The following is a 23,739-nucleotide window of genomic DNA, read 5'->3' as shown; positions in this document are numbered from 1 at the left end:
TTCATAGGGATGAATGAGTGGCCTGAACATTAGTAAGATTATTAATATGATTGTGTGATTAATTGTAGAAGCATTAATAAGACATTGGTGTAACTTAGTCTCCTAGAAAGATTTGGGTTAACTGTAAACCATTTTAACAGTTACCTAATTACTATGACATTTATCCAAGGGCTTAAATCAGTGAGAAACTAGAACTATCAAATTCCAAATTATTTCAGAATCTACTGATGTTTGCAACCAAAATTTACAGTGCCATGTCACTTGCTGCTTTTTAACAGTTAACAATTAACTACACTTAACAGTAGCTTTACTTATAGCTGCTGCTCTGAACAGGCAAAAAGCTAATGGTACAGTTATTTAATTGTATTGTCGTGAAGGACATGCCAGAAGCTCTTTGACAAAACCATATTGTCTGCTGTAAAGGAGAGCACTGGGTATGTGTCCTGAGCCCATATCCCTTTTCCACTACTTCCTGGCTCTTATCACCTTGGGCACCTTGGAATATTAACTTCTAAATGTTTCAATTTCCTTTATCTGTAAAATGAGGATATAATAGTTCTACTTCTTTGGTTGTTATGAGGTACTTGTGCATTCAAATCTGTAAAGTACTGAGAATAGGCCTGGCACATGGCAAGTACCACGAAAAGGTTCATTATTACGATAGAGATCCATCTGTAGGAGTGATTTTGAATAATTATAAGACTTGCAATGTTTGTGAAGCCTCTTAATTGTTATTCCCAACTGTCGCTACATAATATCTTTCAATCCCTTTCAAGTATGTCTAACAATCTTGTGCCAAAAAATTTGCAAAACAAAATTTAATTCGCATTTGCTATTGATGCTGTCGTGGGTGATAAACATGATAATGTCCTGTGCGGCCGAGAAGCATGTCCCCAGAGCTGAGCCAGGTGGTTGCTGTTTGGGGTTCAAGACCAGCCCTGCACTGACTTAGATCTCAGGCAGTCTACCACTGGGGGTGTGGGGGTTCCACCATGGGGTGCATCAGGGACCCGGGTGCTCAGAGATGGAAAAGTGGGGCAGGTGTTTAAATAGCAGGCTCACCAAAGAAACCAGATATTTCTAAGAATCACGACATCAAAGACCCCATCAGTTTGGTGCACACATGCAAATAGAGCATTTGATTTAATTTCGAATGCAATCGCACAGCTATGCTTTTCTCTGAAGTTTCGGATGGACTCCTACGATTATTTCCTACATCGCGCATTCTTCAGAGGAAGCCGAGCTGATGTTTTTCAGACAGCATGCTACCAAGACCTGACAACTCCCCACATTCCTCACATTCTGGGACCCTAAGTAAACATTTCCAGGCCTCCCAGACATAATTTTTCCTTTTTCTTTTAAGAGACTGCCTCGACATGCACAAACCTCTTTGAAAGAAGAAATTCCAACGACTATGAAATAGTAGTTAAACACCCTCTAACGCTTCATTTGCTTATTTAAGGAAAACAAAGGCCTGTGCTATCAACTGGGCAGAAGTATAGCTTGAGAGCTAGAAAGATAGGCCCGAACTTCAGATATAAAAACCATGCATCTTACTCATTACGTGTCTCCTACAAAATCAGAAGGTGACGTTGCTCGTTGGCTTTCCAGTTTTAAAAATGGTCCGTGTCAGATTGTTACTGAGCACGTAGAAAATGCCTGCATAGTTTTACCACATTCGCATTTGTTACTAGATCAAATTAGGAATGAGCTATACAAGTAATAAATGGCCCCGAACATTGTGATTCAGACTTCTTACTCAGCTTTGTGGTCAAGCACATTTATTTTCATCCTTTTAAAGAGAGGTGATTTGGGTGCCCAGGTGCCTCATTTGGTTAAGCGACTGCCTTCAGCTCAGGTCATGATCCTCGACTCCCAGGATCAAGTCCCACATCAGGCTCTCAGCTCCATGGGGAGTCTGCTTCTCCCCCTGACCTTCTCCCCTCTCATGCTCTCTCTCTCTCAAATAAATAAATAAGATCTTTAAAAAAAATTTTAAATAAAGAGAGGTGATTTAACAGTGTTACTGTCTTACATATAAACAAATGTATATGAGAAATAATATCTCAACAACCATTTCTTAACTGTAACAGAAAACTCAATATAATCTTTTGACATCCATGTGTGCTTAGAACCTAGGTTTGCCCGTGTTTATTACCTTCCTTCCTGGGGGTGAGGGGGACACAAGAATAAACATATTTTGATATGGCTCCATGATCTGAGTTAGGCAATGTTTCTGTCCTTGTTTAAAGAATCAGATGTCTAAAAAAATAAAGAATAAAAAAAAAAAATCTATATCTAGAAAAAGTTCCCAGCCTTGTGAATAAAACAGTACATTTGCACTATAGAGTACTGGATAACAAGAATCACTAAATCAGTAAGGCTATTAAAAATAACACCGAGGAGGGACGCCTGGGTGGCTCAGTTGGTTAAGCAGCTGCCTTCGGCTCAAGTCATGATCCCAGCGTCCTGGGATAGAGTCCCACATCGGGCTCCTTGCTTGGCAGGGAGCTGCTTCTCCCTCTGCCTCTGCCTGCCTCTCTGTCTGCCTGTGCTTGCTCGCTCTCTCTCCCTCTGTCTCTGACAAATAAATAAATAAAATCTTTAAAAAAAAAAATAATAACACGGAGGACATGGGGAGATGGAGAGGAGAAGTGAACTGGGGGCAATCTGAGGGGGAGACGAACCATGAGAGACTGCGGACTCTGAGAAACAAAGTGAGGGTTTTGGAGGGGAGGGGGTGGGAGGTTTGGTGAGCCTGGTGGTGGATATTACGGAGGACACCTAATTGCATGGAGCACTGGGTGTGGTGCATAAACAATGAATCTTGGAACATTAAAAAAAATTTTTTTTCATTTCCTTCACTGAGAAAGATGATGCAAGAATTAATTACTATTAAGCAACACCAGAAGTTTTTAAGTAGAGCTTAGCCATGGATTAACCATTCACAGGATTGTAAAGGGTTTACTCTGCTCACTAAGCTGCCTGGTGATACACAGAAGAGCAAGGAAGTTCCTTCTCTCACGTGAGGCGGAAGTTTGTGAGATCAAGCAACTTACACTGCCTGAGTACGATGATCTCATTCCTTTTACTTCTTGAAATAACAAACATTTCCCAGGCCTTCCTCATCCTGGTGAGATGACGGCATCATGCGATTTGGGTCCGAAGTACTGAAAACACCCCTTGAGTCCTTGGGCTCAATGGACCCTGACCTATTTCTCAGAGCACCAGCTTATCGGAAGGCCCTTAATTAAAGCTCCATAAGGAATGAATTCTGCACTACGAGAAGACACGCTTCCCCTCTGGCTTCCACGTGTAGGGCATCAGCTTCTCACTCTCCTGTCCAAGCTGGAATCCGAAAATGCTCACAAAAGGGGCTAATGGTCCTCTGTATTTTCTTTAGCTGTTAACACCAAAGCATCTTATTTCAGAGGACAGTTTTGGTTTTGGGGTGCACAGAAGGTGAAACCACAGTCATAAATTTTGAACTAGAAGTCGTTCTGAGAGATTCACTAAGGCTCAAATCCCTGAGGAAATGATTTAAAGCTAGATGGGTAAGCAAATGGCATCGCTAGAATTGGCATTTCACGGAGATTGTTCTTGTTCTTAGAACCAGCCGAGTTCTTTGGGTGCTGCTACTAAAATCATTTATAGGTCCTCTGCCATCCATGTGTAGCATGATCGAGGAAATTTTTCTTGTCTTTGTGATAGAAGCTGTTCATTAGAAACCATCACTAAATGTGCCCTTGTGATTCTGCCTGGTGAGGTTAAAATCAGCGGAGGTGACAAGACCTCAGATGCCTTGAAATAATTTAATTTTCATGGATCTGTTACACACACAATATGAAAAGAAGTTCTTTTTTAAATTTGGTTCTTGTGTTCATAAGCTTTACATATATGTAAATGCCCATAGATAAGGAGCAACTGAGAAGACATGAATAAATTTTTTCAATGAATTCTCCTGATATAAATAAAAAAGAAATAAGTAAAGAAACGGAGCAGGATACTGTCATTAGTAACATTACAAGTAATTTAGAAGCCTATTTGCAGAAGGACAGCTTCCCATAATGAGAATTACAGTGTATCCTTCTAAAAACAGGGTTTGGAGTGCTCTTATTTCCAGTAGTTTTTGCCACCTGGTCACCAGAACAATTTTGTGTAGTTTAAAGACAAATAACACTAGTGTTATTAAAATATCAGCAAGATAGCAAGATTGCTTTAACGCCCCAAACACCACCAGCAGGGCTGGCCTCGTGTACTGCTGTCCAAAGCTATCAATCCTATTGTTGTCCTAAGCTCTGGTGGATAGGAAAAAAAGAATAACAGAGCCTCACGGAAAATTTCTTGCTTAGAAAATGAAGAGTGGTTTCCTTCTCCATTATTTGTGACTTTACATGCTTCTGTTACTAGAAATACAAGAATAAAAAGCAAGTTAAGCTCACACACTTAACGAACTAAAAAACCTCACTGTTCCAAGAACAATAAACCTTTTGAAAAATAACAGTCTAAAAACAAATTCTGTTACTTCTTTTTATAAATATAAGAGGGAAAGAGTCTCTGAAGAGGTGCCATTGTCATACAGGACCCAAGAGAACGAGCCCAAGGGGTGGTTTTGACATCTTTGATGGAAATTTTGTGATGGTGTCACCTTACCGATGACAAAAGCGTCTCAGGGAACGGTAAAGGGAGAGAAGCCGAGGAGAAGAGAGAAAGAATGCGGACAGCGTCCTGGAAAACGAATTCAAGTAGCTCTGAGAAATTAAGGAGATTTGCCCTCCTGGGGTCATGGTGTATCACAGAACTTACCCACATAAGCCCTGAAAAGATTTTTTTTTTTGGGGGGGGGGGGTCTAAATAGTTGCGTGAATAGCAAAACACTATTCTGACAGTTTACCAATTCCAAGATGCACATGTTTTTCACATTTTAACATCTCTCAAGTCAAATATGAGTTACAGATTAATTGATAGCTCTATTTCATAGTGCTACATAAAACAGTGTTTTATCTTTCAACTGATGGCACCTTAGAGTGTTTTGAGATACCATATACTTGTCCAATACCATAACACTTGTTTTTTTTTTTTTATTTAATTTTACTTTTTTCAGTGTTCCAAGATTCATTGTTTATGCACCGCACCCAGTGCTCCATGCCATACGTGCCCTCCTTAACACCCGCCGCCAGGCTCACCCACCCCTACCATTTCCATCCCCTCCAAAACCCTGTTTGTTTCTCAGAGTCCACGGTCTCTCATGCTTCCTCTCCCCCTCCGATTTCCCCCAATTCATCTTTCCTTTCCTTCTCCTAATGTCCTCTGTGTTATTCCTTGTGCTCCACAAGTAAGTGAAACCATATGATAATTGACTCTCTCTGCTTGACTTATTTTACTCAGCATCATCTCCCCCAGTCCCATCCATGTTGATACAAAAGTTGGGTATTCATCCTTTCTGATGGAGGCGTAATACTCTATTATATATGTGGACCACATCTTCTTTATCCATTCATCTGTTGAAAGGCATCTTGGCTCTTTCCACAGTTTGATGACTGTGGTCATTGCTGCTATAAACATTGGGGTACAGATGGCCCTTCTTTTCACTACATCTGTATCTTTGGGGTAAATACCCAGTAGTGCAATTGCAGGGTCATAGGGTAGCTCTATTATTAATTTCTTAAGGAATCTCCACACTGCTTTCCAAAGTGGTTGCACCAACTTGCAGTCCCACCAAGAGTGTAAGAGGGTTTCCCTTTCTCCACATCCTCTCCAACATTTGTTGTTTTTTGTCTTGTTAACCTTTGCCATTCTAACTGGTGTAAGGTGGTTTTAATTTGAATTTCCCTGATGGCTAACGATAATGAACATTTTTTCATTTGTCTGCTAGCCATTTGTATGTCTTCTTTGGAGAAGTGTCTGTTCATGTTTTCTGACCATTTTTTGACGTGATTATCTGTTTTTTGGATGTTGAGTTTGAGGTGTTCTTTATAGATCTTGTTTTAAGAAGTATTATGAAGATACTCCAATGTTATTCCCAGGGATAGCCAAATAATATCCTTCAATTCTTTTCAAGTACCTAGATCTTTTGAGATCAGGAATACCATGGGCTCATTTATAATTTGGTGAAGAAAGGAGAAAGCCTTCCAGAATGGGCTCTCTCCCAGGTAGTTTGGCTCTCCTTCTAATGAAGGCATTCTTCATATCCACATTTTACAGGAATCTCTACCTACCAAAAAAAAAAAAAAAAAAAAAAAAAAGTAATAATAACTAGTTTTCCTACACTGAAAATGTAAAAAAAAAAAAAAAAAATGGAAGCAAAATACTCTGATGAGTAGTACACAGAAAAATTTTAACATGTTTTACAATTTCTTTTCTAGGTATATTCAATGAACTTTAAGAAATTCTAGGAAAAGTTTAAATGTATGATTTGTGATTCCAAGTGATGTGTCACATCTAATATATAGGATTATCTGCTTATGAATTCATTCTTCAAAGTTCTATTCATGATTCTGTTGCTCAATATTATCAATTATTAATCATAAGACAAGAGCCTTCATTACTACTGACAATGGCTAGTTCCCTGCTGGGAAATGCCATTTGCCTATTTGCGAGATTCTCTTTTACTGATTGATAGACACTGATTGTAATGAAGTGATACAAGCCCTATTAGAACAAATGATTATAGTTGATAACTAAAGTGGGCCTGTGATCCTAATTAACCCATTTACTTACTGTTGTCCCAGTGTCAGAACATTAAAGAAAATGCGGTCTCTAAACAAAAACACAGACAGGAAGAAAAATACTCATTTCTGCGTAAAAGCACCAATGAGTTGGAAATGGGGAGAGGTCAATGTGTAATTTTTCTAGCAAGCGGTGTTGTAACACAATATAATAGCACATATTTTATTTATATCATGTTCTTTTTTCTTAAAATTTGCTGTAGGTGCTCTAGGTGTCACTTCAGAAAATGCATTTTATATATATTTTTTACATTTAATCAACTTGATTAGAATTAATAATATATAAGGAAAATGACTGCCTGACATAAAAAAGTACAATTTTTCATGTTAAAAAGTATAAATTTGTTCTTTCATTTGTATTGCTGGAATCAAAGAATAATGAGTAAACTCTGTACAAATGATTTTCTCTCGTATCTTTTTAACTATGCCGGTCTTATTTATTCATGGCCATACAATCTGCTCATGGCAATTATGAGAATGATTCTCTTAAAGAGAAACAATAGATTTCAAAGGTCAATTAAGATAATTCAGCTTACAAACATACAATTATGGCATATACACATAAAACCCAAAGAATCAGACTGTCTTCTCTTTGGGACAGTGTTGTAAAATAGAAGAAAAAATGTAGACCAGTAGTGGGAAAACCAAAATCTACAAAAATTGATGTAAGAATTACATGGGGAGTTAATTAAGCTTACTTTCAAATTTGACTGTAGTTGTCAATTGGGGGGTGTATTCAATGAATGCACATATATTAGTTGAAACAGGGCAGGATATTGGCTAACCAGGTTGACTCTGGGGAAAGAGCTGTGTGACCTTGTGTCAGGTGCTTACCTTTGCTGTGCTTTAGAGCCTGGGTGGCTCAGTGGATTAAAGCCTCTGCCTTCATCTCAGGCCATGATCTCAGGGTCCTGGGATCGAGCCCTGCATCGGGCTCTCTGCTCAGCGGGGAGCCTGCTTCCCTCCCTCTCTCTCTCTCTCTGCCTGCCTCTACCTACTTGTGATCTCTGTCTGTCAAATAAATAAATAAAATCTTAAAAAAAAAAAAAAAAAAGAGGAAAGGAAGGAGCTATAATAGTATCTACTCCGAATGTTAGAATACCAGCTGGTCTTGAGTAAAAGCCCAGTTATTAGCTAAGTCATAAAATGGCTGGAAAGAAAAAAAAGTTAGCTTTATTTTGAAGTGGGTAAAATTTTATAACCACTGTAAAAAGTTCATGCCAGCTTTCATTATGTGCAGACATTGGAAATTAATTATATAAACTTTAATAAAGCCTCTAGATATTTGTACATTTTGAAACCAAGAGACAGTGAACATTTTATTGACAACAGGTGTGAAATTTAATGTTCCAATATGTATTCTCATGTTTCCTATATTCAGAGAGTAGCCTATAAACGCACCTACTTCCAGCCAGATGGACAGATAAGTAAAGAATATACATATTCTTAAAGGCATTACTGATGACAGATAAGAACGGTGTTCAAACTCTTGATGCCTATGTTTGTAATGATTTCTGATATGTTCTAAAGCTCAGCTTTTTTACACTCCATGAAAGTATTGTGGTCAATACATAGTTTAAAACAGATAATGATAATTTCCACTTTAGTTCAAGTTTAAAGAGAATAATCCTCTCCAAAGTTCAACACTAAATGACATCTAGCAACTTCCATTAAATGACTCTGTAAACGATGTAGTGTTTGTTAGTCTTGTACCAACTCACCAAGGTATCTTCTAATTCCTTTTCATTTATCTTGAATAAAATGGAAGATTAAGTGTGAGCTGTCCCCTATTGAAAATTAAGTCAAGTCTGTGAAAAACCAATTGCCCACAAACCTTCAAACTTCAGAGGACTGTTTGAATAAATCCAAACAGTGCCGAGCTTGGCTGCCTAAAGGTCTCTGGGGTTTCTATTTCTATACAGTTTTCAAGTTTCATGAGCTCTTTTCCAAGAACAGATAAACTAAATGTTCTCCACCGGCACTGGGCTTGTTTTCACCACTTCCTTATGAGGCAGCGTGACTTGTTTTCTTTTTGTGTTGTTTTTGTTTTTGTTTGTTTTACTTCTGACACACTTCCCACGTGGTACCTCCGCATGTCCCCAGACCAATTGGGTATTTGAGGGTTGCTTCTCCACAGCGGATTTCCCTACCCAGTCCCTCTTGTCTCGGACATACCAGCAAATGTGCCGACTTACCCACTCACATCTCTAACTCTTCATCACACCGGAAAAGCTGAGAGTGGCCTCTCCTGACTTGTGTTAGGTGTGTGCCCGGACGCACGCACACCACAGCCTGCTACCATCATCGCTCACCGCCTCCCACTGGGGTCCTGCCTCTCCCACCTGCCCATACTGACCGTCCGTTCCTCATATTCATGCTTCTTGGGGTTTGTACTTCTATTACGCTCTTAGGCTTAGATCTAAGAAGCTGACTGTCTCCATCATGATTCCTTCGAAAGCGCGGTGTGGGCCCATTTCCGTGTCTTGACCCCATGTACACACAGATGGCCCTCATGTCGGTGGCCTCTCCCGGGTAGTAGTAGCAACAGGAAGCCCGCAGTTTCTACCAAGCACTTCAGATGGGACAAACACTGTGCTCTTCCCTCTAAAAGCATCATCTTGTGAAATGTTTATAACAACACTTGAGGTGGATTATATGAAGGCCAATTTAGAGATAAGGAAAAATTGAGTCTTAAAAAAACAAACAAACATAAGTGTGTTGCCTAAGACAAGGCAGCAATAGAGTTGGGGTTTGCTAAAAGATGTGCAGACAGCCGAGCTGGCATGTGTACGTGCCTGCACACATGTGGGCGTGGCAACTCCAGGACTGGGGGCACCCACTGGACCCTCTCCTCTCAGCGTAGGGGAGCGTTGTGCGCAGTTCTGCCTTGGTCTGCTTGAACTGATCCAGTTGGTGCAATTCTCCTTATATCTGCTCCCTGGAGAAGAGGGGTCCAGGGCTTGATTTTACAGTGAACTATGGTAAAGAGGAAGTGACACTGTAGGAACTAAAGGCAGTCTGTCCCCAAATGTGCCACTTTGGCTTATTGGTTATTTTGAATTAAAGTTACTTTAAAAATAGCATTGCACATACCCTCCTCTGTCCCCCTGAAAGCAGGAAAAAGATCTCCCACGTGAAAAGCACCTTCCCTGTTCCAGGAGACAGGCAGACCTTCTTACGCCAGAGATGGGGAACTCAGAGCTGAGAAGCCTGTGTCAGCCCGCCGTGTTACTTTTCACTAATTGATTACCATTGCCCAAATTCTGTTTAGAGTTCCTTATTAATGGAAGCCCCCAAAGTTAAGTTTTCTTTGTCCTGTCAGTTCCTCACAGATTTATTGTCTCTTTGTCTAAAAGTATAAGAACTTCCCACCTTGGGTTTCAATTTCATTCTTGGGCCTCCGTTGCACACATAATAAAACTTTGGGGTTTTTTTTTCTCTGTGAAACTGTCTCAGGTAAATTTTAATTTTTAGTCCAGCTAGAAGACCTTGAAATGTAGGGGAAAGAATTCTTCTTTCTCATCAACATCATGGTCTTGATTGCCGCAGAGACATCACTCACTGCCTGCGTCACCATGAACAAATTACATTATCCCTCTGAGTCTCATTTTCCTTGTCTACAAAGTTCAAATGGCATCATTATTGACAATTTATATGGATATCAGATAGAACAACCTATGAAACCAGTTTGCACATTGCCAGGCACATAGCGAATGACTCAGAAATGCTAACTTTTTCCTCTCCCAGTTGCTGAGATCTGTGTCTTTAGTGCAGATATGACTTTAAATTTTCAATAAAAAGGAGAGATACAGAGCAAAAGCAAAAGCAAAATGAATTGGTTAGCAGGTTTTTTGTTAATACACAGATGAATTTATGTAGGCGAACACAAATTAGCATTAGTGATTCTCACAGAAGGAAGCAGAGTCTCAAAACAATGAAGGAAAGTTGGAAAAGGCAATAAGGTAACCTGGATAATTATTTCGGTAAAAGCAGGAAAAGGTGTTGGTGGGCAGTACCTTGACAAAAATTACACCAGATTTCAGGACCTCCCTGCTTTTTCTTGGCAGGGTAGGTGCTTTCACAGTACAGAGCTGTATTTTTGCTATTGTAGCCTGGTGGAGTGGAAACTCATTTTTCCCAAGAGAGATCAACATCACAGTCCGAAGGGCAGTGCACTCAGAAACCAAGAGGAATGTTTTGTTGGAAATTTACCTTCAGCAAATCCCAGAATTTGGGAGGTTCTGATTTCCCAGCTGTTAAATGAGAACCGCTGGACTTTCTAAGCAGGGTTCAAACCTCGAACCGCATGGCCCACACACACAGTGAACTTGGGCTTCCTCCAACCATGGAGGGCTCCCAAGTAGACTTACACAGTAACTCAAGACAGGCGGAGGGAAAGAAGAGTCTGCCGTAGAGGTTGAAGGCAAAACCAAAACAGACATGATGTTCTGTCTACTTGCGTGATTCATCAAAGCAATCATCAGTCGGCCCAGATTTAAGAGGCAGGAGCCCAGACACCCTGTGTTTGAATGCAGGCATCCTGAATCCTCCACAAAAGTAACGCATATTTTGTGCTCCCGATGACTCGACTCCATTGGAAGACATGGAGCCGAAGGGCCTGATGGTCATGAGCAGAATCGATGCCTGGTTCTGAACAATGACTGAGGAATGGATTCTCCGATGTGCAGAGGAAGACTTAAACATCTGAGATATGGTGGACAAGACTTGTACCTTGAACAGAGATCGGGAGAGTATGAACATTCTCGTTTTCAAATACAGACTTCTCACTTTTCTGAATTAAATATTGACGTAGAATGAAAAGGAACTGAAGAAACGAGGGAAGAAATAGAAGGTTAACCTTCTCTTATAACCTGAAAACCCTGAAGACCAAGAAATAGAGACACGAGGCAAAGGAACAATAAAGGGCGATTCAGATGAAATTGTTATGGAAGAAATTTTCACCTTATTTATTTCCAGAAAAAAAAAAAAATAGGTGTACTGTGTTTCCATGATGCTTAAGACTGACTGTTTGGGAAGAAATGTGTGTCCCAGAATGAAAAAAAAAACCAGAAGGCAAAGTAATTTGGGGAAGAAGAATTAACCACTGATGACACTGTATGTTAATAAATAAATTTGCAATGTAGTAGGAAAAAATAAAGGGTAGACAGAAATGAGATAAATAGGAGGTTCGTTTTATGGATAAATTTGTGTTTGTTAATGGACATTGCTCACAGTAATGAAAAGATGTTGTGTGTTGAATTCAGTTACTACCTCAAATGAAAAACTGGCTTTCAAAATGAAAGGCCTTTTGTCCCGGTGATAATTTTGTAAACTGAGCCTTGCTTCTATCCTGTCCAGTCATGGAAATCCGGTGTGTCTGTGGTTACTTCATCAACACATAGTCCCGCCCACAGAGATTGCCCCAACTATTAGGTCTGGGGTAAAACCAGAAGTGTGTATGGTTAACAAGCACCTCAAATATTCTGGAAAGCGCTGCCCTATTGTAACCCAGAAATTTGACTTCTCCCCCAGACCCCCTACATACAAACCATGGGATGGACGTTGGTATGGTTAGTACATCTATTTTCCCAATAAGAAGGAAAACTTCGAAATACACCAAATTTTGAAAAATATAAAAGTTGGTTACAATATTTTCTCCTTGCAGCCATCTTTTTTTAAAAATACCTCCAATAGGACCAGACTGTTAAATTCACTGAGTAGGGCACATTTTTGGCAAGACATAGCCGATCTGGAGATGCCTCACTGCTAAAAATATGAAATCAAGTAAATATGTTCACACCCTTTGGCTTCATCTTCCATTAAAATGTAAAAAATTCTTAGCTTTATATGCCTGTGACAGTTTATCGGGATTTTCTGACAGCGTCTTGGAGGAAGGCTGTCCACACTGGACGCAGAGGATGGCAAGTCTCAAAGGCCGGGCATGCCGTGGGAAAGGGCAGACCACAGGGAGCGTCCCGGTGTCTAAGGTTAGGCTTGACAGACACGATCTTTCCCTCTCCCACTTCTGCCGAGTGTCAGGTATTAAATAAGGAGGGAATTTTATTGATTAGAGGAGTGCCCGTCGCCCGTCAGAGTGAGCATTTGCTCAGACTGCATCAGAGAAAGTGGACTTAGACCACAGAAAATTATTTCTGGTTGTTTTTTTAAAACCTGGTGTGAATCGATAAAAATACATTTCTCTCTTGAAAATGCCTTGTAAAGTACTGTTCTCTTTGAACTAATCATAAGCTTGAGCACCTGAGTGACATTGTGTTGATCTCTGGGGCTAATGTTGAAATTTCTGTTTCCAGTAAGAACATATGTCACACTCTCACCACAGAGCTTCTCAGGAAAAAACATGTTTTAATATGTAAAAGTTCCTATGGCAGGAGCACAGGAAAAGATCCATTTGAGAAAAGATCTAGGTAAGGGAGGGAGGTGGTGTCCGGAAAAATTGTAGGACACTGAAATGGGGAAAAAGGATTTAGTGGTGCCTGTGTTGGAGGCCCCTGGGGAGTATTTCTGGAAGGGCTTGCACCTCCAATCGGAGTTATTTTATAATTCAGTAAACTGCAGAAAGCTGATAGTAAAGCAAATGATTCTTGTACATAGAAATGCAAATGTATTTGTCTGGTGGGTACAACTGGTTATTGTTCTGGCTAATTACCAGCATTCCTGACTGGCTGTATGCCCTTTGAATTCTCCTTGGAATCAATTGTACCATCTTTTTTGTTCCTTCTAAATTAATGAATGAAATTAAATCCTCTACAAGTGTTCATGTTTCAAGTCCTAATTTCACTTTAAAAAAAAAAAAGTTAAGCAGCAAATTAGGCAGGTATCTTTAACAGATTCTGTCATATATCATTTAACCCTCAACTTCTTTTAGTTTTTTTAAAGATTTTATTTATTTACTTGAGGGAGAGAGAGCAGGAGAGGAGGGGAAAGCAGAAGGAGAGGGAGAAGCAGGCTCCCCGCTGAGCAGAGAGCTTGTCCCAGGGCTGGATCCCAGGACCCAGGGATCGTGACCTGAGCTGAAGGCAGACATTTAACCGACAGAGACACGCAGGCGCCCCAACCCTCAGCTTCTAAGAGAGCAGATTTCAGTGCAGTATTTTACATAAAGCCTGACACATCTCCTTTTTCTTTTAGCTTCAGACAAGCTTGACTGAGCCAATGACGTTATCGAAATCGATATCTCTTCCTCGTAGTGCGTACTGGCATCACATCACTCGTCAGAACAGTGTTGGAGAAATCTACAACTTGCAAGGCAAGTAGCTTGAAAATAGTAAAGCGGCGCCTCCATTAGCCTCCTACAGGTGGGCCAGGAGTTATGCAAGTTGCTTGGCTTGCCTTTCCTCCATTTTCATTCATCAGCTGTCACCGGCCACAGTGGGAGCTCTGAGGTTTACAGTGGCTTTTCTAAAGCTATCATTTCATAGACTCAAGGTAGAAATGTTTCCAAAAGTCACCAAGGGCTGAGGACCCTATTTGGCAGAGAAACTTGACTAGAACTTTATATGAAACCTATTACCAGAAGCTACAAGAAGCTGGTACTGGGGTCTGTTTCATGCCGTTTTATAAAGGATTTCTGTCTTAGCATCCTTTTTTCTTAATAGGATCGGATATCAGTTCAGGAGGCCAATTTCAGACTCTGTGATAAAATGCTACATAAATCTATTCACAGAAGTCTTAAGGTTTAGCCAAAATCTTGGCATAGGAATAATGCTGGAGGGCACGAGGCAGGAGACAAGTGTGAAAACTTGGCTTTTGTATTTTTCCTAACGATAAATGGTTTAATCAACTAAAACGGGAATGGTTTACCAGATGAATCAAATTAATAGATAGCAAGTATTTCATCAAGAGCAGCACAAACCCCAGCTTTGGCATTTTTTCCCTCTTATCCTTCCCTATTGTCTTAAAATGAATAACCTTATCCTTCAGATAAAATATTCAGCAGCAAGCAATTGACTAACAGCCGACCAAGACCCAAGGAAGTGGGGCCTTGGAAAAATAAGGCTAACAAAACCCATTCATCCAACAAAAATTTTCTGAGCACAATAGATTTGAGTGTAATGGGCCCCGATACGTATCTGGTAAAGGATTGACTGGTATGACGTTCAGCACAGTAGGCACTCAGAATGCCTTCCAGTTATGCTTTAACTCTTGCTCATATTAACACAAAGTGTTTCAACAAAAACAACAAAATGTTTTGATGACAAGGAGACCGCAGGGGTATATTTTTAAAGCAGTATTTGCCAGGATTTCAAACCTAGACTAATGGAATTTGGTCCGTGGGAATTAATGATTAAAGACACATTCTGCAGGGAAGAACAGTCAGAACAGTTTTAGTCATTTGTAGATGACAATTACATTTTATATTTTAAATGAACCCTCTTATGGGTAGTTACTACCTTTTTGTGTTGTTGCTTTGCATGAGAAAATCCTTCCTAGGCTAGGGAGTATAGGATTTGAGAGGACTCCTGACAGTTTTGTGGATCAGAAAGAAGAGACACATACCTCGCTTTTGCTTCCTTCTACAAATGACGGCAACCACCTTCTAGAATGGCCCAAGTCATCATTTTAAGATTAGAAATAATGTAAGGTTATTTTTATTCAAACATAAACCTATATATGAAATGATTGTTAAAAAACCAAATTCAACTGAGTAAATTTTACCTATCATATTGGCTTAATTCAACGATGGTGAGTGAACAGCATGCCCTCCAGCAGATAGGAGATCTTAGGAGCTATGTATAATGAAAGACTTTTATTGGCAGAGGGGGTAGTGATAAGGAAGTTATACTGGCCAAGAATAGATTGGGTATAGCAAGGTCACTTCCGTTTAGGGGCTATCAAGAGTCTGTCGGACAGATGACCTCACTAGTACTGACCGGGTAGTTCCCACTGACTGGTCTAAAGTTCTTTCTCTTGGAGAGCTGAAATTGTAAGGAAGTTACGTGTTAAGTTTCCGGTGGGCATTAAGGGGCTTAGCCTAAGTGACTCCGTATTGAGTCAAAAATAACCTTACATTAAAAGCATTGTCTTGTTTTTAACAATATTAATGTTTAATCAAGTAAAAATAAAACCATGGAGCATTTTCATGAGGAAATACAAATGAGCAAATTTCTAAGCAAATGACAGTCAGATATTAATATAAATAAGTTCAAAAGGTTAGAATCAATGTTGTGATAACTTTGGTTCTGACAAGACTTTGGTCTGTAATTCCAGCAAATGAAAGATTGTTGTTTTCATGGTAACATGTGGAAACCTATTCTCTGAACAGAGAGCTGACATTTAGACTGATGTACAACATCAGAAATAATTTTGTACACATCCAGCATAAAATGTCAGAACTTGTTTAAATTTCTCAAAACATTGATGAAGACTTGAAGGGGGACAGTGCTGACTTACAATACCATAAAATCAATAACTGTTTGGACACTCTAGGATCTATCTCACTGATATTAATTTCCAGCAAAGGTAAGGATTTACATGCTCTTTCCGTTATGATGAGCAGTTTGCATGTAAGGTCTCAATACACATTCTTCCTGGGTTGTTTATTGTTTTTTTTTGTGTGTGTGTAACAAAGAAATATGCAGCAACTAAATATGTTTTGTGTATGTGCGTAACAAAGAAATATGCAGTGACTACAAGTCCAATAAATATAGAATGTATTTGATGTAAATTGTATTTTACTCTACTATGGCTTTATTTTTATACTGTATGCTTCTCAGAGCAATACTTTTTGCCATTTTACCTACCCCTCATTTTATGTTTATATCACAGAGAGAGAGAGAGATAAACATCTAGATGGATAGCTAGATCATCGGTAAGTCGATTATATATGGATAGATTATATATGGATTATTATAGATAGATAGATGTAAACTTGTTAGTGATGCTTTGGCAAATCTGATACATTTTACTCTCCTTTCGTTCTCTTGAGGCTATCAAAGTAAATAGAGGACAAGAGTCTTTTGTCCGTAGTTGGTTTTTGGGTTTGGGGGGAGGGGGGTTGGTTATTGGTGTGTAATTGACACAGGCTTTGCCTCCATGGAATCAGGACAGGATAAAACTACCAAAACAGGAAATAAGAACGGAAAAGGTGAAACTTAGCACCTTTTCTTCATACATATCTACACTTTTTTTCCCCAAGAAACTACATTCGATGCCTCCCGTCTTGAGTTACTTTATAATGCAAGAAATTGCAGAAAGCTAAAGAAGTACATAGTCTGATTTTCCAGAGTCAAAGGAGAAATCAGGCGATGCTGGGTGTTACATCGTCAAGTAAAGTGTAGATAGCACTGAGGAATAAAAATGTATCTTCAGAATTTTTCATCATATTTTCTACATTCTAGCTGTGAAGGTGAGATCAATATGAATTAAATTCAGCGGGCTTTCGTTCAGAAGATAAAGGGGGAAAAGCTTTCTCTATCTAAAGCTTCATAGATTGGGATTCATTAAGAAGCAGCACATGTACTAGAACTGAGAAAATATTCATGGTGTGAAAACAAATCTATTCCACATTATGACGTACCTCTACCTTCGATTGCCTGTCGCCCTCAAAACTGTACTTGCTCAGTTTTATTGGATTCATTTTTGTCCTCCATTCTCTAACTATAGGAGCAAGATACTCTCTAAGAGACCAACGTATCCATACTGACATCTAAATAAAATAAAATAAATAAAATAAAATAAAATTGACATCCTGCATTACTTTAATGTTTGGAAAAGAAGTGCAATGTAATCTGCTAAATCTCTCCATGCTACTCCAGAATGATGCTCTGAAAGTGTAAGTTTTTCTGGTTTCTGTCTTGTACTCCAGCTCTCTGGAGTCAAAAGACTAAAGAAAAGAATAATTCGCCTTAACAAGGGCAAGTTAGCTAAGGACTAGGCAGCTACTATGGAAAATCCCCACTGTAAGGGGCTTCTAAGAGATTGAAGCAAGACACCTCTTCTTACAGAAGGTGTGAGTAAAGACTTCCTGTTCCCAGTTTTTGCCAGATAATAAGGATGATTAGTTTGTATTAGAAAGTAACGTTGCTTCTATTTCTCTGTTTAACACGTTTATGAAAAATGTTTGCATCACAACACGCTGTAGAGATGCTATGTCTAGACATGGGGAAAACATTCAGTTCAAGAGAAGGAAACATGATTTTGAACTCTTGACTCAAAGATAAGTGCCACTTCTTTAATATTGCTAGAATTGTGATTTTGGTTCTAAGGCCTTCAGCAGATGTGTTGAGAATACAAGGAACATTCAGAACAACAACAACAACAAAACAGGTGAGAGGGTGTTGGTTAGAGTTTTCCTTCCTTTGGAAGGTCATCACCTTGACTTGTAATCACCGTTCTCATAACTGTATGACAGATTGTGTGGCAGAGTCTTTAAATCGGAATTTGAGAAGATGGCAAAGCACTTACTGAAAATGACAACTCAATCTAGTAAAAACCACCGATGGTCCCAGGCTCACAGCAGGCACTCACCGAGTCTTTGTTAAATGAATGCAAAAATGAATTTAAAAATGCATTAGAAAGGATGGACTAGCTCTTCTCTTCCCTGAGGAAAATTCTCACCTGTCCTGCGGAAGGAGTCCTCATGCCCGGTCCCACACACAGCCCGTCCAGGGCCCCGCCTTCCCCTTGCACACGCTTCAGCTTGTCTGCTTCTTGCTCGGGGACTGCCTTGACTCCGCAGACGCTTGCTCCTGCTGGTCTGCATTCGGCAAATACAGGAGGTGCCATGAGAGGCTTGGCCCCATCCCCATAACCCAAGAGCTGAGTTTCTGTCTCTGTCTACTGTCTGCTTTCCCTCCAGAGAAGATCATCCACCAGTTCCACTGACGTGGAACTGAGAGAGCTGGAGTACAAGACAGAAACCAGAGAAGGTGGGCAGAAAAGGGGCTTTGAGACCACGTGCTGTCCTTACATTTGCCCTGATACATTGCATCACGTGTTTTTACGCAAAATTATATGGGATATACTGGGACTGGGTTTTGAGCTTGAACAACCTCACTGTTTGAATCAAGGAGGATGGGGGGGTGGGGGGCCGCTTGTGAAAGTGGTACCTTTTGGTGAGCACTGATTAATATGCACATGCCAGCTCCAAATCGCCTGCCCCCTCTGCCCTCTCTACCTCTGTAATGAAGCTGCGACCGCCGTGTCAGCACAGCGCGCGCCTGATTCCACGGGAGACATTTTCACTTGCCGAGAGGGCATCAGCAGCTCCAATTTCTCTGAAGGACAGGATGCAAACAGGCAATTAGAATTAGAGATAACCTTCAGAAAACAGTAAATAGAATTCTGACATAGATTAGGGAGGTAAATCAGAGGATTTACTCACTCTTCGCTCAACTATGACCCTCTGTCCTTTCCTGCCCGTTCGGTTTCAAGTTCACGCTGTGTGTAAATCGCTTCCATCGAGCCCTTCTGTTTAAATTTTCATCATATGATGTTTTCCGAATTGCAAAGCTAATAAAATCCTTGTATAACAAGTGAAAGAAAAAGGAAAAGAGAAAATTGCACCGATAAAAGGAAAAAGGAGCCTGTGTTGGTTCAGTGTTTGACCGTGGGCTGGAGGCGAGTCAGTCAGCACCAGCGGTAGTGGACAGAGGCCTCGCATGTCCTCCGTGAGCCCCAGCCCACTGGTGGCCCTGTGGTCACAACCCCCAACAAGTGGGCCATTTGCCAGAGTCAACGCTTCTAGTAAACCTTCTTTATGAGCAGTTACTGCATGTCCTTCCTTTAGAAGGGTAAGGAGAGGGCAGCAGATGCCTTCCTGGATATCTGTTTTTGAAGGTAAATGAATTGATTGCTCCCCAAAATAGACATCATAGAAATGCTCCGAATGTCCTCACTGTGAAATGTTCGTTACATCCACAGTCCTCCCTAACCACTCCCTTTGCCACACTCCCCGATGTTTTTGTCTGACTTTAATACCACCACGTATTTGTTCATAAGCCCTCTTCTTCCTTTCCTTGTGAGGTAGCAACTCCAGACGATCTTTATCTCATAGCTCAGCCAAACGTAGGGCGCCATTGTTGCAAAGAAGGGCCGTCTGTTAAAATATTGCTTTGGGGAGTTAAATAAACCTGAGTTTGAATATCAACTTACCACTGCTGAGTTGGATGGCTTTGGGTCATTTACTCATCTTTCTAAACCTCATTTTCTTCATGTCTAAAATGAGGCTGAGTTCCTATCATGGCACTTAAACGAGATCATCCACACTGGGTGTAAAGATTCAGTAATTATTAACCATTGTCAATCTATTGAAGGCAATTCAATTTCCACTAAGATGTTTTTCTCTGACAAAGGGAAGTATGCTCTCCTATTCCAATTTATTCTATTATTTACTTTAAAATTATTACAGAGTTTCTACTACACCTTAAGAATTTTGTTTTGTTCTAAAGACTTTATAAAAGTCTAGCTCTAAGAAACGGATTCTAGCTTTTACAGTTCTAGAAAAACTAAATCTAACTCTAAACCTAACCTTAAGTTAAAAAAAAAAAAAATTTCAGGCTTAAGTCTTCAGCTATTTGTTTTCTTCCCCTCAGTGAGTTTAAACAAGACATTTATGCCCCAGACCCATGCACCCCTTCCCCCAGGCCTTACAAGGCTCAGTCCAGGTAGCCCAAGGAGAATTAGACCCTGTTTTTCAGGCCAAGGAATTGCAAATTCCTGGAAGGACTTTATTCAGCATAGTGCAGAGGCAGTGCCCCCAACCTCACCCATCCACCACCTGCCCCCCAAGATTTGTTCTTGCTAATCAGCCTGCCCTGACTGGAGACAAGGCTTTCTGAGAAATTTCTTTCTTCCTGCACTAAGGTAGACTGGTTTTGCTTGAGCCACTCAATTTATTCTGTCTTGGGATGCATTTTCTGGCTGGACTAAAGGTGAAAGGCAAGATTTAGATTGTTAATTAGGTTCTCCTGACATAGCACAACACAAAATCTAGAGACGCTGCACGGTGTAAAATATAACAAGTCAGCCATTTAATCACTGTTTACCAGGTATGTAAAAGGAGTAGATAGAGATAGATAAAGGTAAAAGACTCAAGACTTACCAGATGTTATACAGGATTAGTGTAATCTGTGAGTGGTTTATTAAAATAAATTGTTTCACGCTCTCTAATTCAAACCTGAAATTGAAATTTGAATTAAACCTGAAACCTGGTCTCTATACTTGATTTTTTTTTCCCTCAAGCTTCCCCCCACCCACTTTCTAAAAAATATATAGTAAGTAATATATTAAGTTCAGTATTAATCAAACTATGATGGAAAAAATACATACTCCCTTTTATTCAGTAGGAAATAAATCTAGTACAAAATATTAATTCAGGGAAAGGTTAATACAGCCATGGCTGAAGCTTAGCTGCCTTTGTCATGTGTGTAAATGCATGTGCACACACGTGTACCCACATACACAGGTGTTTGCACACACACACACACAGAACCATATGGCTCATTGCTGTTGTGTATGCATAATTGTACCTATTAGGGTACACATCACAAATTATAAAATACATAGAAGAACCTACAGGGAAAATGTTCAATTATATCTTTCTCCCTGACCTGTTTCCTGTTTTGTTTTTCCCTTCAGCTATATCTGGCCCTTCAACAAATACCCTATCCCTGGTTATAGGCTTAATAATTGTATTTTGCCTGGATTTTTTTATTGTCCTGTGTCTGCCAAACAGAGAATACAGCATCCTAGACCTGATAATGACTGGAGGATAAGAAAATACAAGCAACATCAGAAATCAGCATCACTGAAATGACACCTGCCAGGGAATAAATTGCAGAGTTCACGTAGATTTAATCCTGTCCATCAATGAAGTTCTAGGACTTACCATACTGCCCTACAAATAACGGACAGGGATTGAAAGTTTGCTGTTACAAACTTGAAACATCTGATATGTAAAATCTAGGATCTTGGCTATATAAATTTATATAAGAGAAATTTATGTTAAGAATGGAAGCCATGTGCATATGTGTTCATACGTATTTAACACAGGAAGAAGAGTATAGTTTTGGAGTGTTTTTAGAAATTATTGGTTGCCATTGCTCCATTATATTGGATCAGTAAGGAGTTTAGAACCTTCCCTTTATTTTTGTAACACTATTCTAATACAAGAAGGAGAAGTGCAATGCTAAACTTTAAGTGATATGTCTTTAACATATGCTCAAAGGTAAAAGATACATGACTTCAAAAAAACAACAACAAGTTTTCTTACTGATAGCAGAACTCTGTGACAGAAATTGTTCTTCAAGTCCTTTTGCTCATCAGAAAATTCCATTCTTCCAGATGAATTTGGCAAGTGGCTTCTCTGGTGTACCGTCGAGGGATAGCCATGGCCTGGGGCCCTGTGGTACCCATTGTCTAATTCTGTCTGTGCTCAAAAGCGATGGCTTAGAACGCCCTGTGCTTGTATCTGTACCTGTAATTAGTACCATCCTGATCAGTGGACACTTCTCTTGGAGAACAGTTTATCATTCATGAGTTCACTTGTAAAATATTTTGAAATTGTCTGAGTTTTTGGTAGTAAAATATAGTATAGTTTTTAAATGTACACACACACACACACACACACACACACACACCCTCACATTTTTTCCAAATAAACAAATGAAGGAAATCCTAGAGTACAATCCATTTTCTTTTCCAGCACGCCTCTACATTCCTGCTATAGCCTCATTAGGGCACATCATATAAACTGAAGAATGTACAAGTGAAAATCACCATATGCTATTCATTCATAATCTGCTCCCTGTTTCCTGGGCTCAAGGATTGACTCCAACCTTCTGAAGTCAGTGAGACACTAAGAATCCAGAACTCAGAGACATCCTCCTTGCTGGGTAATTCACAGGCACCTGCCAGTGTTTAACCACAAGTAATCTTCCATTCAACAAATGTGCAGGGGGAAACTTCCTCACTGGGGTCAACAGAGATGTGCATGTTCCAAGACACAAGCGAGGACCATGTCTGAAAATTCTTTATAGGAAGGAGAGGGATATTTTATTGCAAAATCTGCTACCAACAAGATATGATGCCACATAATTTCACATATATAACCTCATATAAGCCACACTCTTGAGAAGCTAGATTGTTATGGATTCCGTTTTTATAGATGAAGAAAAGGCAGAATCATTGTCCATTCACTTATCAAGCACTTTATACCCTGTCATAATTGATGATCTTCCCAAGAACTGTCTGGAATACTATTGTTTCGTTTTACAAATAAGGAATTTGCCCTCTCCCTCTGCCTCTTCCCCTCTGCCTGTGTGCACACGCTCTCTCTCAATTATATAAATCATTAATATGAATACGCAAAAATAACTTGCCTAAGGGCCAAAAGTAGTAATATCAACACACACAGTCTTTTTTTTTTTAGCATAACAGTATTCATTATTTTTGCACCACACCCAGTGCTCCATGCAATCCGTGCCCTCTCTAATACCCACCACCTGGTTTCCCCAACCTCCCACCCCCCCGCCACTTCAACACCCTCAGATTGTTTTTCAGAGTCCATAGTCTCTCATGGTTCACTTCCCCTTCCAATTTCCCTCAACTCCCTCCTCCTCTCTAACTCCCCATGTCCTCCATGCTATTTGTTATGCTCCATAAATAAGCGAAACCATATAATAATTGACTCTCTCTGCTTGACTTATTTCACTCAGCATAATCTCTTCCAGTCCCGTCCCTGTTGCTACAAAAGTTGGGTATTCATCCTTTCTGATGGAGGCATCATACTCCATAGTGTATATGGACCACATCTTCCTTATCCATTCGTCCGTTGAAGGGCATCTTGGTTCTTTCCACAGTTTGGCGACCATGGCCATTGCTGCTATAAACATTGGGGTACAGATGGCCCTTCTTTTCACTACATCTGTAACTTTGAGGTAAATACCCAGTTGTGCAATTGCAGGGTCATAGGGAAGCTCTATTTTTAATTTCTTAAGGAATCTCCACACTGTTCTCCAAAAAGGCTGCACCAATTTGCATTCCCACCAAC

The 23,739-nt window shown here is 39.9% G+C and overlaps 1 protein-coding gene across 1 annotated transcript in view; it reads left to right on the top strand.

Moving 5' to 3' along the window:
• Nucleotides 1-23,739, top strand: part of DOK6 (docking protein 6) — a 386,183-nt gene that overhangs the window by 298,624 nt on the left and 63,820 nt on the right. Inside the window, exon 7 of the mRNA XM_059139419.1 lies at nt 13,878-13,995. Coding sequence (XP_058995402.1) covers nt 13,878-13,995 — 118 coding nt within the window. The remainder of the gene's footprint in view (nt 1-13,877; nt 13,996-23,739) is intronic.

The sequence above is a fragment of the Mustela lutreola genome, chromosome 11 (assembly GCF_030435805.1).
Source record: "Mustela lutreola isolate mMusLut2 chromosome 11, mMusLut2.pri, whole genome shotgun sequence".
Classification (NCBI taxonomy): domain Eukaryota; kingdom Metazoa; phylum Chordata; class Mammalia; order Carnivora; family Mustelidae; genus Mustela; species Mustela lutreola.
The sequence above is the reverse complement of the archived record's forward strand: the minus strand, read 5'-3'. Positions and strand labels throughout refer to the sequence as shown.